Here is a 19,287-nt window from a genome sequence, read left to right as displayed (position 1 = left end):
AGCAACAGAGTTCAAAGCAATGGTGGTGGCGGAGGAAAAGAGGTGGCGATGGGAGAACGCAGCGGCCGGAGCAATCGCCGGATTCACCACCGTCGCCTCTCTCCATCCTCTTGATGTCATCCGTACCCGCTTTCAAGGTCTCTCTCCTCTCTCTCTCTCTCTCTCTCTCTCTCTCTCTCTCTCTCTCTCTCTCTCTCTCTCTGTCTCTGTGTGAATTTAATAGATGATGATGATATAATTGTGTAGTGAGCGATGGAAGAGGGTCGAGTGTGCCACAGTATAACAACACAGCTCATGCAATCTTCTCCATTGCCAGATACGAGGTTTTTACTTTCTACTATCCAAAGTTCCTTTCTTTTTCTTTTTCTTTTTTCATTAGGTTTTTATTTTTTGCTTATAGGGTGTAAGAGGTCTCTATGCTGGGTTCTATCCAGCGGTATTTGGATCCACTGTTTCATGGGGGCTTTATTTCTTCTTGTAAGATATAATTTTATTATATGTGGTGGTTATTTCAGCATTTAATTACATATAAATATGTTACATTCATGTCAATTTTGTTCCTTTTTTCCCATTTTTCATTAAATAAAAGGGGGTACTTGCCAAAAGAAGTAATGGTCCCAATACATTCTGTCTTTGTTTAATTGAATATGTTATAGCAAAAGAAAATTTATTTGACGAGCATGACAAGCAAAAAAACACTCATCAAAATTGTATGTATATTCCCTATAACTTTGATAGGTTGTGTGTAAAATTTGTTGCAATTTGAAAAACCAATTGGTCGTCCATCATGCATTTAGAAACATCAACGGTTAAGTTTTATCGGCACTTGATCAGTGAAGATTATCGAATTGAGCGTGGACATCCTATCTAAACTATCAAGAGCATATCTAAAATTTTAATTTTTCTATTTTAATAAGTAATTTGTTGGTTATCATTTTAATATATCCTCCCCTTATTTAATACTTAAATTAATATTTTGTTTATTTGCATTATTTACTTTTTCCCACATTACGCAGTTATAATAGAGCAAAGCAGAGGTATAGTAGCAGGAGAGATGATCAATTGAGTCCTGCATACCACCTTGTTTCAGCTGCAGAAGCCGGTGCTTTGGTTAGTATACGTAACTTTTGCAAGTTAAGAAAATTTATGCACCACACTACTATGTACTGTTGTATAATATTAAATAAATATGGCTGAGCTCAGTATTTCTGTTATTTGGTATTTCAATTTCCTCTTAATTAATTTCAATACCTTATTTTTTTAGTGTATTTGAATTTTAACTCTAAACGAAAAAAATATAATATGCCTCCCACCCCAAAGCAACAAAATTCTTTTCTTCCACTGTATAACTAGAGAACAACAAAGATCCTTTCCCTTGGAAATGAATAAATGAAACAGTAAATGTATTGTGATTTTCACAAGTTCTATAGAGCTAGGACAAGGTTATGGGAAAAGCTTCCACTTTTGAAAGGTGTGCGTATACATGCATGTTTCATTTTACTTGCATTTAGTGATTATTATTTTCTTTGTCCCTTTTGTAATTGAATTTAATCCTTTTATTTTTGCAACATTGCTTTATCAGGTGTCCTTGTGTACCAATCCAATTTGGCTGGTAAAGACAAGACTACAACTTCAGGTGCCAGCAAACCACTCCAGGCCATATTCTGGATTTTACGGTACACCTTTTCTTTTCTTTTTTCCTTATTATTTATGATTGTAGATAGATTGTAGAAAGTATTTCTTATGTTGGTTTCTTGAAATGCATCACTTATTCATAGATACGGTATGTTGGATACAAACCATTTGCCATTATTCAAAGATGATATTTCTAATAGAACCTTATAGTTATGCCTTTTGTTTTCTAATTAGTGCCTCCATGTGTTTATTCTTATTATCTGTGAACCTGTTTATTTAATTTATTTCTCTTCTTTTGCAATGAAAATGATAAGGTCAGATGCTATGAGAACCATTCTGAAAGAGGAGGGATGGCTTGCACTGTACCGAGGCCTGGGACCCAGCCTTTTTCTGGTACGCAATATAACCTTTGTTAATTGGGCATGAGAATTTTTTTTCAAACTCTAAGTTAAACCTGGGTCCTCTCGTATTGAAAATGACAGCAGGATTTATCATTACAAATGTTAAGCCGAGATGGGCGCTTTACCCTGGTATAAATTGGCTGTACTGGTATGAGCGCCATAAATAATCTCAAAACTTTTATCAATAGGTGACACATGGGGCAATCCAGTTCACAGTGTACGAGGAGCTAAAGAGAGCCGTAATACATGTTAAAAGGCGAGAAATAAAGTCAAATAGCTTGGGCGGTGAGGAGCTACTGGTAAGATAAATTTATGATCCTTTTTTGTACTGTATGATTAATTAAGGTCCTTTCTTACATTATTCCATTATCACCAAAACTTATTGGTTGATTTATGTGTGCTTTCTTTCTCAAAAGAGTTCTTTTGATTATGCGACGCTTGGTGCTGCTTCTAAAGTTGCTGCCATGTTATTCACCTATCCATATCAGGTAAGCTTACAAATTAACTAACTTAATGGAAACACCAATAATGACCTTGAAGTTTCTTTGCAAATGCACATTTGGGCTTATGCTTGAGAAAATAATCATATGTAAAGCCTAATGGCCCAATTTTTATTTTATTTTTAAAAATGAGTTTATAATAAAATGCTTCTTATTGTTATATATTATTTCCTCTTATTTCAGGTGATCAGGACCCGTTTGCAGGTATCTTATATTCTAAGTTTCTTTGTTTGGTCCTCCAATTATCCACCACCCCCACCCTGCCGGGTCTGAGTCTGATTTATCTTGGTTTTTAAATTATTTCAGCAAAGACCTAGCACAGATGGAGTTCCGAAATATTTGCATAGTTGGCATGTTGTGAAGGAAACAACTAGGTGAGTTGGGTTAATTTACAGATTAGTTAAGTTGCAGAAAGCCTCCAATTAAATATTAAAACCTGACATGGGTACTTGACATACGAGGATGATCATTAGTTGCATTCAAATTTTGCCTTGCTTGACATGAATTTTCAAAATCAAAGAACTATTTTTTCTGATTTTCTGTAACTTTCTGTTTAAAGGTTTGAAGGGTTTCGTGGTTTCTACAAGGGAATAACATCTAATTTGTTGAAGAATATACCAGCTGCCTCTATCACATTTGTGGTGTATGAAAATGTTCTGAAGCTTATCCAACTTACTAGGGATGGTAACTAACAATGCAGTTCATTTTTTGGTATCGTTATTTTTTTGTAAAGGCACGTTGTTGTTCTCTTGATTTTGGTATTGTTTCACATGTAGGTAGAAATAAAATGTTTTTATACTATAGAATGATTAGAAGTTAGAAATCATATTTTGAAGTATATTATTGAGATGAGGATAGTTGTAAGACACTGGTGTATAACTGTATATTTATTATTTATGATGATTGCCATTTGAATGGGAACTATTCCTCTTATTTATTTATTTTTTGTATCTTTCATGACCAGTAGGTCTTACAACAAATCACCTAACACTCCCAATTCCAATTCCTCTCTACATAAGTTGAGGTCCTGTTCTACCCTTTCCCATCCTCTAGTCCTGCCCAAGTTTGCCAGTAGATGCGCTGTTTGTAGCATTGGATCATGACAGTGTTTACAGACTTGTAGAGTAGTAGAGTACTGGTGACAGGTTGTTGTTTATTTGTTTAAGTGTTTAATTTAAGTTTGATGGCTCCTATTAGTACTTGTGAATAACCAAATTAGTTTCTTTACTGGTCCTTCTCAAAAGGACTAATGTTGATTTGTTGATAAAAGTTTTAGTTCGGTTGTGGAGGAAAGTTAGGAAGGATTAAATTGCTTAATTCAAGTTAAAGTGGATTGAGTTTATCATATTTGCCTATCTGGTGAAGTAACTGGGGAATAATTACGAAGAGAGAAAATTGAACGATGAATGTTACTAACTGTGAAGTTACTCCGCGTTAGAGTGGTGGAGTAATTTACTCTGAGTAACTCAATGTTATTCCATCTTCTTTAAATTTACTTTTGATTTGGCAGCTCAAAAGTGGAGTAAAGAGTTTACTTCACAATGCACTAAAGATTAATTTAGTTACTAGAGCAGAATGCAAGAACTGGCTATGAACTCAGCCTCTTTTGCTATGATGTCACAAGGTGCTTTACCTCCTTTTCATTTGACACTTTTAAGCGACTGCCTTTCTGATAAATTGTTTTTTTTATCATCATTCTCCTTTATTCATATTTCCATTACATCGTCTCTTCAATTAAAGTCAAGTTATCGATTTTCGTAGTACTTGGTTATGCGAGGTTTTCATGCTTATGTCCTTGCAATAACCACAAGCTTTATTTTCAAACCTGTAGAGTGTGTTCATAGGATACTGCTGTTCTGACAGGAAAGGCTACCAGGTTTTACCAGTATCAATGAAAACCATCCAGGTAGAGGTAGTATACTAGTATCGTTATTCCTACTTTTCCGTATAATGGGAAGATATATAACGCAATTGTTAGGCATGAGTCAAAACTCTTATGCGCTGCCAGACATTCATATTGTAAATGAATGGAGAGAGTTTCATCCACCACTAATACTAGTGCTATCCGATTTTTACTTTTCTTTAGTAATATTTACTGTTTTATCTTCTTTCTTTCTATTTCTATTTCATAACTTTTTACTTATCCGTTGAATGTCGGTCTTGAGCCATTTTTTCCACTTTTGATACCCATACAATATATGATATTTTCATCCAAATAAGAATTCTACGAACATGCTGCTGATTTTCTGATAGTAATTTGACTAGTATAGTGGTAGACCTTTGACAATACTTTTAATTGTAAATCTGTAGATCATATTCTCAAGTGAAAAGTATTTCCAATCATTCAAATGTACATCCGCATCGGTATTAACATCACCTTAAAACCTACGGGCGATTGACAAAACAAAAAAAAAAAAGCATTGGAAATCACTCTAATAAACGTCACATATATTACTTCAAGACAAGTGGACAACAAGAACAACATTGATTACTAAATAATATCATCTTTTCCAAAAGCAAAATCATATTACAAGCACCTCAATAAAAAAAAAAAAGAAAAAAAAAATGCATATTGATATTGCAAGAATAGTCAAGATCTAGAAAGGGGAAGTAGCATAATTTGCTAGAAAGAAAGTCTTAGAATTGTTGGTTACTTAAAGGTCGAGAATTTGATTATTCCTCACAACTTCGTAGCATCTGCAAAGGTTTAAAAAAAATGATATTTCAAAAATAGTCATAACTAAACAAGAGGAGATTTAAGAATCAAAACTACAAGTTGGGCACCTTTACTCTTATATAGGGAATACTCTTTGAAGAAATTCAAATTTGCCGAATCCTCCGTCAAATCTTTAAGCGATCTTGGTATTGGAGGTAGACTCACTTCCAAAACACCCTCCAAAATTTGAACAACTTGACGCATTGTTGGACGGTTGTGTTCTTCATCTTGAATGCACCAACAAGCAACTCTACACACTCTCTCAACCTCTTCTAAATTAGCATTGCCATTCAAATCAGGATCAACTATTGCGAGCATATTTCCTTTGTACAATTCTAAAGCAGCTAGCAGAGGAAAGTAATCAACAATTTTTCCTTCTAGAAGCTCTGAATTTCTTCTTCGAGATACGAGTTCAAAAAGAACCATGCCATAGCTGTAAACATCTATTTTTGTGCTAATTGGCACTCCAGATATCCATTCTGGAGCAAGATATCCAATTGTCCCTCTTAGAGTGATCAAAACCCTACTAAATTCTCTCCCGACAAGCTTCGCCATGCCAAAATCGGCTACCTTTGGAACATAGAGTTCATCCAGCAAGATATTCTCAGGCTTAACATCACATTGTATTATGCAATCTCTACAACTCTCATGGAGGTATACCAATCCTCGTGCTGTTTCGAGCGCAATTTTGTATCGTTTATTCCAGTTCAAAAGAGTAGATTTTCTACAGAATAGTAGCTTATCTAGCGATCCATTCTCCATGTAATCATAAACTAATAGTCTTTTATCCCCTTCACAACAAAATCCCCTCAACCGAACTAGATTAACATGTTTAACAATGCCAATTGTGCTCACTTCATTTCGAAATTGTTTTTCCCCTAATCGGAGAATCCCATCCAGCCTTTTCACGGCAACAAAAGAAGAATTTGGTAACGTTCCTTTAAACACTGAACCAAAACTGCCACCACCAAGCCTTTCTGAAAAGTTATTTGTCATTTTTTGCAGATCACAATATCTAAATGCAACCAAGCCATTTTCTGACCCACTAGTGGCTAGAACAAACCTTCTCCTTTCATACCACCTAACCAATAATAGAATAACAACCGTGCAAGCTAGAAAACATACAAGAGATATAAAGATGACCCAAATGATCTCCTTTTTCACGTGGCTTGGTTTCTTGAACTCAGATGCTGACAGACGAAGAAACAGTGTGTCTTTAGTGGACCCACTTGTTTCTTGATACATATTAAGCAAATTATCGTACCAAATCGAGCAATTATTACTATTATATGCATATGCTTTGCAAGAACAATTCTCCAGACATGTTCTTTCGCAATCTTTTACACTAGCATTGTTAAACATATGTGGCTTCTCTGGTAGGTTTACACTTGATATTTTAAAGAATTGATCATTGTCTTCATTTGGCGTCGAACCATTTGTCAGGTCACATTGGAGGGGAGAGTTCCTTTGGCAACCTTCACTTCGATCCCCAAGCTCCCAATTTATGGGATTTACTGCTTTAAAACCTTTCACACAACTGCAATACGGTAAGACATTTGAATCACAATACCCGAAAGGACCGCACAAGGCATAGACATCACACTGTGCTTGTGATTCCTCCACCAATGTTTGCACCTTTATTTGCCCAGAGAAATCCAGCACGAACCTCACAATTATACTGTCATCTTTCCACGAGTATGTGAAATAACGCTCATTTTCATTTGAGACATAACAAAAATTAAAATATCCGGAACTTACATTTCTTTTCGGCAAGTTAAATATTTTTCCATTATATTCTTTGCCTGTCCAGTAATATTTCGATTTGTTCCAGGAAAGTAAATATTGACTAGAGCCATTTGGGTCCAACTCGAATGAGAAGAGCCCTTCTGCCGGGTCATCAGGATTTTTCCATGAAACTAATCTCTGTTGGCCCAGTGCTTTGCTTCTCCCAAGTTTAGCACCAGGCAACCATGTATCGGTCGGGTGATCCATACTTTGCCATAAGTATGTGGCAGTTTTATTGGAGCTATATTTTAACACAAGGTTACCAGTATCTAACAATGTACAAATTGTAAAGTTTGAGCTTAGAGAGGTCACATTTGTAAACCAAATACATGTCTTACTATGATCCAAAAGGGCCATATTTCCGTTGGGTAAAATTCTGAGCTCACTAGTATTTGGATTTGAGATAGGTGCATTTCTATTTGCAATCCAAACAGGAGTTAACTTGGGCACTTTCTTGTACCAGATACCAAGGTAGTAATTTGGAGACATTGATTTGTTGCCTAACCGGAAGAAACCAAGCTCAAACTTTCCACCTTGAGAGCTTATAGTCTTGTTTCCTGAGAGAGAGCTGTTGAAGGAGATGTGATCGGAAGCAAACGAGATAGAAGGCATGTTAAGGCAGAGGAAGAAAAGAAAGGTAAGAAAGTTGTCAGGTTTTGGAGAAGCCATAGCTAATGAAAGAAAAAAAAAATGATAAAACTTAAATTGTTTTGTGTAGACGCAACTTTTTGTAGGAGGAAACTGAATTGACATCCATTATAAATGAAATAAATGCATTTGTTGAAATGTTGAATGCTTTTTTGTATTTTTTGTGATTAATAGGAACGTGTTGAACTTTCTTTGTTTTTTTTTACTTTTCTAGCACCAAAAGTTGGAATTCACGAATAAAAATTGTCATCGTAACTTTATTATTTTGATTACTTTTACAAGTCGTTAGAGACTTAATTAGGTAAGTTGTCACTATTATGTACCAACAATTATGTCTCTTGAATAGGAAAACAATGTAAGGTCTATGATTTAGAATGATCAGCATTCAGACTTCAGAGTTTACAACAATTGTTGTTGTGGGACAGATGAAAGTGCCTTTTATTATTTTTAAACGAGCAAATCTCAGCCATCTGATGTGGTTTTAAGAGGGACAAGCATGTACCTGATCTATTTTACCTCTGAAAAACAAATCACCAATTCATAAAACAGACATGACGCAAAAATTCCTTTTAAATGTTTAAACAAGTTCAGTATAACTGAAGCAGTGTTGTAAAAAACGTTCGCCGATTAGTCGTTGGTGGTAAACAAACCGTTATAGATTTTTTGTCTCCCCGCTATGTCCTATAAACGCTATTTAGAGCCTTGATTTTAGTAATGAAGATCACTTGTTTGGAATTCAGCTTTTAAAATGTTTAAAATTAAGTTGAACGACTCTCATCTTATTTAAAAAAACAAAAACCCATACAACCAGTTTGAGGCTACATGTTAGGATACAAAGAAGAGAGTGCAGAAAACCATGGCCAGATGCAAAAACTTGCCCCAAAGTCATCGAAATTTGGAACAAGAAAAAAAAAGCCCATCCAAAACTAAAAGCAAGAGGATAGATTTATTCAGAAAATTCTCCCTATTAGTCAAGGCCCATAATAGCCCAACCCAAATCCAGCCCAAATCGACCCCTACTAAGCGTTCTTCTCTCGCCGCCTCCACTCTTTGGCGCCCGTCTTCAGCAAAAACCCTAGTACACAATCACAGAGACCTCGCTCGCGATCGACTCAGAACTAGGTCTTTCTAGGGTTTCAGACTTGAGGTGTACTGAGTGATACAGTCAATCATCGTCTCCGTGATGGAGAAGCTACAAATGCGTAGGTGTAGCTCTGTCGATTGGAAGCCATCCGCCGTGTTGGCGCTCGCAACTAGCTTTGATGGGTCCCAGGTCGCCGCTGTCAGAGAGGATGGTACGCTCGAGATATGGCTTGTAGCTCCCGGCTCTGTTGGGTGGCATTGTCAGCTGGTAAATTTATAAGAAACTCACTTTCTCAGGTTTCTCTGCTTAATCTGTGCTGTGTCATTTTGTTCTTGATGAGAAAATTGCTCAAGTGGCATATTACCTTGATGGGCCTTTTACCATGCTTTGTAATATACTTTGATGTTGTAAGCTTATCAAGTGTTTATTTGGTTTGATATCTGAAGATTTCAGTTTATAGATCCTTTGAAAAAGAAATGTAAAGCAGGAATATATCATTTCAATGAGAATTTAGGTGACTAAAGGAAATTAATTTCAGTGTTGTGGAAAGATTTAGTGACATTGTAATATTATCCATTTGTTTATGCATTTTGATATTTGATTTTTTTTAAATTGTAGACAATACCAGGAGATCCAGGATCCAGAGTGTCGTCTCTTGTGTGGTGCCGGCCTACCTCCAAAAAGGAAAGGTTTGGTCGATTGCTGTCGTCAAGCTTAGACGGTTCTGTTGTAGAGTGGGATATTTCCGCCTTAAAGCAAAAGGTGGGAATCTATTGTTAATAATATAATTTATTTTTTGTGTTTCTGAAAAGTGATAAATAGCTTTTCTGTTTGGCATTTTTATAGCCAACCTTCTTTTGTTTGTAATGGATATGGTAGAATTTAGGTGGCCTAGTGCAATTTGAACGAGAATTAGTTTTGTAAATTAATAGGTGTATTTTTTATTCAACGACCACAGCAATTGCAATCAATGAAGAAAGTACCATGACTTGTGGTGATACTTGTTTTTGTTTTACTATTGGCTGAATAGTAGATTAACAGAACTTCTAAAAGGATGATAAAAAATAATGACAACTAGTCAATAGAATCCTACAATGTATCTGCGTTTTTTCGTGAATATTGCATGCGGAAGTATCCTCGACTATAACCTTCATATATTGTTTAGCACAAGCTAGTATTTAAGGATGGAATTGTTGCAACTAGAATGATTAGCCTTTACATACTAATTTTGATCCTTCAATTCTTATTTAGTAGATGTGGGAGCTTTGGTTGGCTTGGTTTTGGACTTTTAGTTATTCTAATGTCTTAATTTTTTTAATTTTAATCTGTTTTTTTCCTAATTTATCACTTTTGGACAATGCAGAAAATTTTAGACTCCGTGGCAATGTCAATCTGGCAGATGGCTTTAGAACCCAATGACAATGTAAGAAGTAACATAAAACCAATTGCCAATGGCCACGTCAGCACAAAAGCTGATGTGGATAGCGAGTCAGAATCAAGTACAATTGGAGATGTCGATGATGGTTCTGATGATGAGACAAGCTCGACATATGTTGGGGCCACCTACCAGCGCCTGGCCATGGCATGTGAGGATGGATCAATTCGTTTGTATAATGTCCCTGATGCAGATGCTTTGAATTATTTGCGATCGTTTCCTAGAGTTAGTGGTATGGAAATTTATACTTGCATTATCCATTTGATTTGATATTTATTGCAATTGTTTAAAGAAGGAAACCAGAAGAAACCTTTGCATGAGTTCATTTATTAGGTTAGATTGAAAGAAGATTTCTTAGTTAAGCGTATATAGATATATATATATATATATATTTTTAATCTCATATGTAGCAAAGTTGTGGGTAATGAAAAACATCTCTTGTGTATATCTACAGGCAAGATGCTGAGTGTTACATGGAGCCATGATTCAAAATTCATATTTTCAGGAAGCAGTGACGGGTATGTACAGTTACAAAATTTGGCTTTCAAAATTTGCTTGATTTTTTATTTTCTTTTAAATATTCCGTAAGTGTATGGTGACATTATATTTTTCATTTTACTGTTGTATCAGCTTGATAAGATGCTGGGACACCAGAAGTTTCCATGAGAAGTACCGAATAACGGCCGGGCTTGGAGGGGTTGGTAGTGGACCTGACCTCTGCATCTGGTCTTTGATATCTTTGAGGTATCCACAACCCCCCTCCCTTCGAAAAGAATAATGAAATTTGGTTTCGGTAACATGAATTCTCAGCTTGCATATTACATGTCTATGTCTTGCCTGTATGACTGCCTTATATGTCTTTTTTGGTCCAATGGTCAACGAATACTTGATTTAGATGCCTTGATTTTATATCTACTGTCCAGTTTACAAATTCTCAGTCAATTAAAGTTATGTTAACCCTTGTTTAAGGCCCAGTTTTGTGACACCTAGTTGTATAAAGTATAAACCCCACATGACTGAAAAAGTAATATTTGGTATTATATTTTCTCTCTCTCTGAGTCTTTGTTTGGATTCTTAGGTGTGGGACCCTTGTAAGTGGAGATAGTACAGGAAGCATCCAGTTTTGGGATAGCCGTCATGGGACACTTTTGGGAAGTCAAAGGCATCACAAAGGAGACGTGCTAGCTCTAGCAACAGCTCCGAATCACAGAAGAGTCTTCTCTGCTGGTTCCGATGGGCAGGTTTGTCTATATCTCACAATCTCTATTATTTTTTTGTTTCTGGTTATTGCTGTATGTGTAGTCTACAACGTAAGGATCATGTTTAACTAGAGATTTATTCAGGTCATTTTGTACAAACTATCAAAGGAAGAATCGGCTCAAGAAGAAACCAGCAAGTGGGTCTATGTTGGGTACATCAGAGCTCACACTCATGACATTAGGGCCCTCACCATGGCCGTACCAATCTGTAGAGAAGGTTAGTAATTGTTTTATATTCTGTGTATTCTACGAGAACTTGATTAGAGATAACAGAACTCCGTAATTTTAAATTTTAGATGCATCGACTGACGAAGAAAAAGCCACCAAGATCAGGAAGAAGGATAAACCAATAGAATACAGTTATCATAAGTGGGCTCACTTAGGTGTTCCAATGCTAATTTCCTCAGGAGATGATACCAAATTATTCGCGTACTCTGCAATGGAGTTTACTAATTTTGCTCCTCACGACATCTGCCCTGCCCCGCAACGTCCCTTGGTGAATCTCACAAAACAGAGGAGTACTTCTGACGGAGATGGCCAAATAATGCTCATCCAACAATATAACAGGCTAGATGTAAAGGTACTGGAAAATGTAACCGGAAATGTGAAGCGTGCCCGAAATCAACCAACCCATCTTCAATTGAAAAGCGAGGGGTTAAGGAGAATAGTTTGCAGTGCAATCTCTGCAGATGGGTCCCATGTTGCGTACTCCCACAATGTCAGGCCGTGTTTGTTTGAGTTGAGATGCCAAAGTGAAGATGGCCATAATAACAAGGGAGTGTGGTTGTTGAAGAAGTTAAAGCTGCCGAAAGGATTGCCAAGTGCGTATTGCATGATTTTTAGTGTGGATTCTTCGAGTTTGATCATAGGCGGTCGTGACCGGAAGATATATGTAAGTATGCCTGTGTTTGCCGTGATAGGAAGATATGTAGAACTGCATGAACCTCAAACATATGTAGTGTTCCCCAAATTATATATGATTAGGAGGTTCAGGTGCCACAATTTGCCACGGCCTATCTAATACATTAATATTTCAAATTCAAAACTCAATTGAAAAAAGTTCCAAACTGATTACCTGGGAAGCAATCTGTCCAAGTAAAATTTAATAATTGTTAAGTTTGTTTTGGACAATATCTTGTGAATAACATGTTGTGTTAGGAGGGCTATGGGGATATGTGTGATTTTTCTCAATTTTGAGAGGGTACCTCTAAAATTGTGCTAGAAAAACAATTATTCGTTTCACATATATCTCTTTAAAATTTCAATTGGGCTTTATGAAGATTATTAAGTGCCTTCACCTTTTGTTGGCTCTAAACAGGTAGTGGATATTAGAAAATCAGAAATTATTCGCACCTTCGATCTTCAAAGAAAGGCTGATGATATGTGTTCTACGGTTAGTGAATCACCTGTGACTAAAATGTTCACAAGTAATGATGGACAGTGGCTCGCAGCGGCTAATTGTTTTGGGGATATTTATGTATTTAACCTAGAAACACAGAGGTCAGTTATACAAGTTAAATTTAGAAATCTATATTAAATATTTTGAAGAGTACCAAGCTTGCTATAATAACACCTGTTTTTGCAAAGGCCTCTGTGACACCGATAATAATTGCATCCCCAACAACATAGTTAATTATGCGATATTATCTAACTTCCTATGAAACCCATTTGAAGATTTACTTTCCCTTGAGACATTAAAGTAAAGAGCACAGAAAATTAATCCTGTGCAGTTAAGTTCTATAAAACTGCTAAAAACTGTTAATTTTGCATCCTTGTACACCTACAGTTAGAAAACGATGATCAGGTCATGGACATATATTGAACCATGCAATCTGTAATTTCTTCTGTGCAGACAACACTGGTACATGCACAGGATGAATGAAGCATCAATAACAGCAGGGGGGTTCGTACCTGGAACTAGCAATGTACTGGTTGTGACGACATCAGGGAATGAAGTGTATTTACTTGATGTGGAAGCAAAGCAGCTTGGGGAGTGGTCAAGGCGGCATACACGTCACCTCCCCAGGAGATTCCGGGAATTTCCGGGTGAGGTTATTGGCCTTGCCTTCCCTCCTCGTTTCTCTCACTCACATTCTTCGGTCATCGTCTACAGCTCAAGGTATTGTACACTTTCAAATCTCTAGTGATCATTAGGTCAGAGTTGCTTGAGGCATCTATGAGTTTACAATTTTGGGCATTGACGTAAAGTAAGGCAGTTTTATAGTGTATCACTAGTATATGGAACTCTTATGTCCCAAACATTAATTAAGCCTTGTTGAATCTATTCGTGAAATCAGGCCTCAGTCAATACAACCAAATATTCTATAGAACACTGGACTAGTGAAGCAAAAAAGAAGGGACTTCATTTTAGTAAGCAACTCTGAACTGTGAATTAGGCCTCAATTACCCTCAATCAACAGGATTTATTAAGAAGACAAGCTAAGTCTATCCCAAAATCCAAAATGACCGAAATTTGGACGTTAGAGTGAGTAAGAAATTTTGAAATGTTCTTGTTGGCTTTGATAATAACTATATCAAGTTATTTCAGGGCAATGTGCTATATTGACTTCAGCATGCCGATCGAAGCGGTCGTCCAGGATAAAGATAAGATAACTAACTTGGAGATATCACTAGACAAATTTGGAACCAATAAACCTGCAAAGCTAAATTTGGAACGAAAACGTCGGCGAAAGAATATTAACATAGATGAAGGCTCGAGACAATGCAAGAACTTTGATTTTTATGCATTTGAGCACCCAGTTTTGTTTGTGAACCACCTATCGGAAGGCTCTCTGTTTATACTCGATAAAAAATGGATGGATGTAGTTAAGACTTTTGATGCGCCGGTCCATAAACATGTATATGGAACCTGAAATATAATTGTTGATTCATGCTGATGACCATGTCAGGATTCTCTGAGACCACCTCATATAAAAAGAATTGGGGGGAATGGGGAAGGGGGAAGGGGGAGGGAGGCTGGGGTATAACCGTATAAGTTTGTTGTGCAAATAGGGTTTGATTCCCACCATAGGTGGGAGAAATTTTGTTGTAGTTTTAAGTCGTTTATAGACTGATGTTTTTTTTTGTATTTTTCTCTTAGCTTAATTTTGGTTTTGTTTTGTTACAATTTTTGTTTTTTAATCAAAACAGCAAATGTTAGTGGCATCACCCTTTTCCTTTCCATGTTTATGCCTGTTGTAGGCAACATATCTACATTGATATATTTTTCTGTGCTGCAACCTGATGTGAAAGACAACCAGGTCAGGGGGCATCTTCATTGCTATATTTAAGGGTTTAGGGTTTAGGGGCATTTTCATTGCTATATTTAAACCTATTTTAAATTATCTTTTGCCTATTCAATATATTGTTCTGAACATTGTTGAAAACCTTAGAAATTTAGTTAGCAAATTTTGAAAATTGTATACTAGGTTTTGGGAGATTGAATTCATATTGGCGCATTTTTTTTTTTTTTTTATTCAGGTTGTATACGGTACATCAGCCTATTTGCATGTAATTTGGTTCAGCAAGTAGAAAATTTTTGCCAATTTTTAGTTCTATGTTTGACTACTACGAAGGTCTAAAATAGTTGCTAATTTACAATCCTACTTGAAAAGGAGTTGAGATATGTGTCAGTTTCAATCTGTTACTAAAATCAGTGCTCCTATTTTGATATATGGAACTTGGATGAAACTGAAAATCAACTCTTGTAGAAATTGATATCAAGTAAAATGAAGAAAGAGTAATTATCTTCATGTAACTAAATTTTAATAAGAACTAAAAAGTATGATGTAATGAAAGCATATGTTGGTTGGCATTTAATTCGATCGGCCATATATATATATGAGGAGGGATCAAGTTACAACATTTTTTGAGTTACAACAAGCATTATTTACATTTTCAAAGTTCAAATTGTCGATCCAAACCGTTAGATGTGATCTCTACAATAAAATGTGCTTGGAGACCAAATTTTATATTTTTTGGAATTTTTTTACTATTTATTAAGGTGGGTACAAAAACTAGTCAAATTCATACCATTGAATTTTGTACCCACCTTGATAAATAGTAAAAAAATTTCAAAAAATGTAAAATTTTGTCTCCAAGCACATTTTATTGTAGAGATCATATCTAATGGTTTGGATCGACGATTTGGACTTTGAAAATGTAAATAATGCTTGTTGTAACTCAAAAATTATTGTAACTTGATCCCTCCTCTATATATATATATATATATATATATATATTTTACATTAACAAAGGGCATGCACATCGGATTAACATTATATATCACGCCTTTTTTTAATGCCCCACAACTATTTAACAACTTCGCATGAATTTACCATTTAAATAGAGAACTCATCAGATGCAAAGTTTCTTCATTTGATAACAATGGATGTTTTCTTTAGTCAAAATTTATTTTATGAATCAATATTATGGATTTTTGTGTTAATTACTAGAATGTATTCGAGATATTGGTGGACATTGATTTAGATCAATAATCAGTTTTGATTATGCAATTTAATATTAATATGTGGTTAGCTTAAAATTAATTCATACTTTATATAGCCACGGTCTAAAAATTCTTCTTTACCATCTGCACAGAAAAAAACAAGATATGAATTCTTCTTTACCTTCTTTAAAGGCGACAAGATTTCCATTTTTTTATTTATTTAATATAGTGGATCTGCAATTCGAGCTGCTATGCATCAATTGAAGCATTACAGTCTACAAGTTTATTACAAACAAGATATTGATGGAGATTATACTATAACCATTTAAAGAATAAAAACATATGTTATATAGTTACCTGGTCAATAATGAACTAATTAAATGCTGATCTTGTTTAATTAATAGCTGGTCTTGCTTATTGCTACTATAATTCAAGTCCAAGAAAAATACTCATGATTGCTATTCTCTCATGATGTTCCAAGAGTGATAACAATTGCCATGTACTTAGAAAAGTTTATGATCAGTTGTTCTTTCTGTTTAAATTATGGTTGTTTATGAATTTTGAAATTTTAACAAAATATATATGATCAGTTTTATTTGACAGCTTTGATTTGTTTATTAATCTGATAGGGTAAGTTTGTGCAATCATATTTATATAACAATCGGCACATATATACAAGGTAACAGTATACTGGTATGGCAAAACAGAAGTGCTTTCATCTGGTCTTTTTTATTTCTTTTACATTTTTTGCAATTAATTACGTCACAAGGTTTGTGCAAGTTCGAACCAATAAGACCACCAGAGTTGGATAATTTGTAAAGCATGTCAAGTCATCAAGTAATAATATAATTAAACTAACTATTAATTATTGTTAAGTTTAATCTTATGACTAAAAATTATTTATTTTTTTATTTAATAAATATTCATAAGTGTACGGGTATACATAATTTAATAACTTTATTATATGATCATCTATAGAAAAATTATATATTTTTATGTTGTATTATATTTGATAGTATTTATATTTATTTAATTTTTTGATAAATATTTTTCTGTCAATTTGCAGAGTGCAACTGCTGCAATATTAGACAAGTATCACAATTATTGCATATTACAAACCAAGTTAAGCCTCATGTCTGCAACATTGAGCTTTAATCAACTCCAATTGCACAATTAAACCAAAATTAAGGCTCAATTTTCCAATATATCCTACATTTAGTGTCATGTCCATGCATCATAAAAGAAGCTGAAGTAAAGAAGCCGGATTAGGAAGCAATAAACCCGGTATCATCCTGAGTTAGATAGGTTATATCAGTAAAATCAGGTACCTTATCAAAATCTGATATTGTAATTCCTGATAATTCATTTCCTTCATCAAATTGCAATCACACTTGTAAAAAGAAAAAAAACATATTTTACCAGTTTTCATGTCACAGGCAAAAGTATTCATCAGCATTTAACAGAATGTCTTCTACACACTTCTCCTTTTTCCCCATATGATATACCAAAACATCCAAAATACCCCAAATCTCAACCTGTGACTGGTGCGAATAATCCCCCGCAACAAAAGAACTCGTAACTCCATCTACTGTAATCTCACTTACAGCTGGTGCCTTCTTTATGCCTTTTGTCCCTATAAGCCTCCTAACCCTTCTTGCGTCGTCCTTCAGACCGGCATGAAGATAAATATTGTATAGTTGAACAAAAACTCCCTCATCATCTCCATTCTCAAAGACCCCACCTGTCAGTCCCTGCATCTGCTTCACAGCTATCTCTGCCAACTCAACATTTTTATGCAATCTACACCCGGTGATGAATGCACCCCACACTGGTATCATGGGTTTCATTGGCATTTCACGGATAAGCCCCAAAGCTTCATGTAACCGCCCGACTCGGCAAAGCATGTCAACTACACAGCTATAGTGCTCATGCTGGGGTGTAACTTTATATTTGACCTCCATTTCTGAGAAAATTTTAAGCCCGTCCCTGACTAGACCTGAATGTGCACATGCAGTTAGCACCCCTAGAAGAATAACACTATCTGGGTTTAAGTCATTTTTTTCTTTCATCTCTGTCAAGCAACCGACAGCTTCTGCTGCTAAACCATGCATGGCAAAGGCTGAAATCATGACTGACCATACTCTGATGTTTCTTTTAGGCATTTCAACAAACACCTGCTTAGCTTCATCTATACACCCACACTTAGAATACATATGAATTAGTGATGATCCAATGAACATATCTTTTAAATAATCTCTGTTTCTTCTCTCTAAATACCGATGAATTTGCATTCCTTGGTCTAGAGCACCAGCCTGTGCACATGCTGTGAGTGCAGTTGTAAGAACAAAACAGTCAGGCTCTACATCTGAAACTAAGATCTTATTAAACACACTTAATGCATTTGGTGCCAATCCTGCTTGGAGATAAGAACTCATTAGTATGTCATAGTGTACTGGATCCACCTTAGGCATTTCATCAAACAGTTGTTGGGCTACTCTAGGGTCACGCAAATAGAGCTTCAACATACCCGCTTTCACGAAATGGTCAGATGGGTACAAACCATTTTTAATCAAAAAGCCATGGATTTGCATTCCAGAGCAGAGAGAAGGTAGAAGAGAACATGATGAAAGAATGAAGGGGAATGTGAGATGGTCAGGGGACGGGAAAGGGGAGGAAGGGGATAGCATGAATTTGAGAAACGGGAGAGAGAGGTGAGGGCTGGGCTGGGGCTCGTGGGACAGAGAGCGGAGGAGGGAATTAATGGAGATGAGCGGGAGGTGGGGGGAATGGAGGGGATTGAAAAGACCGGAGGTGAGGAGGAGACAGTGGGCCACACGGGGGTCGGAGGCGGCGGCGCGGCGGCGGAGGAGGAGTGATTGGATGAGGTTGAAGAGGGTCGTTGGGAGGCGCTGTTCTGCCGAGTTCATGTGCAGCTACTACACCCATGAGCCACGAATGAATTCAAATTTACCCAACACAATAATTTCAAACCTTCATTGTCACTCTCATATAAAGAGCAACAAAAATAGAATTAAAAGAGACCAGAAGAATTCAATTCAATTCAGAGGAGTTCATGTGCAGCTACTTCACCCATGAATGAATTCAAATTACCCAACACAAGAATTTCAAACCTTCATTATCACTCTCATACACTCTGATCGGAAAGGTGTGGAAACTTTAAAACGCGAAAGCGAATTGGAAAATTTTCAAAATTCGTTGATCGGAAGGGAAGGAATGAGGCGACGCGATTTCAATTGATGGGATTCGACGGGACAAAAAGCACCACTTGAAATCTAGTGAAAATAGTAGAGATTTGACGAGAATCAGAATTTGGTGAAGTAAAAATACATTATCACCCTTTCTATTGGTGGTCTAAG

General features: G+C 35.9%; 4 protein-coding genes across 6 annotated transcripts; 2 read left to right on the top strand and 2 right to left on the bottom strand.

Moving 5' to 3' along the window:
- On the top strand, positions 1–3,460 carry FOLT1 (folate transporter 1). Of its 3 annotated transcripts, XM_078303334.1 has the most exons (12): positions 1–137; positions 247–323; positions 401–477; positions 1,017–1,110; positions 1,423–1,471; positions 1,583–1,676; positions 1,950–2,028; positions 2,225–2,335; positions 2,453–2,524; positions 2,720–2,740; positions 2,843–2,910; positions 3,096–3,460. In XM_078303334.1, exons 1-12 carry the CDS (start codon positions 20–22, stop codon positions 3,226–3,228), a joined length of 993 nt encoding a protein of 330 aa, XP_078159460.1. In that variant the 5' UTR covers positions 1–19; the 3' UTR covers positions 3,229–3,460. The 3 variants fall into 3 exon arrangements, with proteins under 3 accessions (XP_078159460.1, XP_078159461.1, XP_078159462.1); XM_078303335.1 differs by lacking the exon at positions 1,423–1,471 and having other exon boundaries at positions 1,955–2,028; XM_078303336.1 differs by lacking the exon at positions 2,453–2,524.
- A 1,643-nt stretch (positions 3,461–5,103) lies between these two features.
- On the bottom strand, positions 5,104–7,718 carry LOC144555668 (G-type lectin S-receptor-like serine/threonine-protein kinase At2g19130). Its single transcript, XM_078304071.1, has 2 exons — positions 5,321–7,718; positions 5,104–5,233 (listed from the first exon to the last, which is right to left on the bottom strand). The coding sequence occupies exons 1-2, from the start codon at positions 7,704–7,706 to the stop codon at positions 5,217–5,219; spliced, it is 2,403 nt and encodes an 800-aa protein (XP_078160197.1). The 5' UTR covers positions 7,707–7,718; the 3' UTR covers positions 5,104–5,216.
- Positions 7,719–8,734: 1,016 nt separating this feature from the next.
- On the top strand, positions 8,735–14,644 carry PCN (Transducin family protein / WD-40 repeat family protein). The gene is made up of 11 exons (XM_078303333.1): positions 8,735–9,036; positions 9,388–9,531; positions 10,133–10,436; positions 10,659–10,722; positions 10,835–10,948; positions 11,283–11,445; positions 11,548–11,680; positions 11,760–12,355; positions 12,782–12,963; positions 13,316–13,582; positions 14,012–14,644. The coding sequence occupies exons 1-11, from the start codon at positions 8,869–8,871 to the stop codon at positions 14,334–14,336; spliced, it is 2,460 nt and encodes an 819-aa protein (XP_078159459.1). The 5' UTR covers positions 8,735–8,868; the 3' UTR covers positions 14,337–14,644.
- A 2,439-nt stretch (positions 14,645–17,083) lies between these two features.
- On the bottom strand, positions 17,084–19,236 carry LOC144556181 (putative pentatricopeptide repeat-containing protein At3g28640). Its single transcript, XM_078304687.1, has one exon. It carries the CDS (start codon positions 18,835–18,837, stop codon positions 17,341–17,343), a length of 1,497 nt encoding a protein of 498 aa, XP_078160813.1. The 5' UTR covers positions 18,838–19,236; the 3' UTR covers positions 17,084–17,340.
- Positions 19,237–19,287: the final 51 nt, after the last annotated feature.

This window comes from Carex rostrata, chromosome 6, assembly GCF_964058835.1.
Source record: "Carex rostrata chromosome 6, lpCarRost1.2, whole genome shotgun sequence".
Lineage (NCBI taxonomy): Eukaryota > Viridiplantae > Streptophyta > Magnoliopsida > Poales > Cyperaceae > Carex > Carex rostrata.
This window is presented reverse-complemented; position numbering and strand designations above follow the sequence as displayed.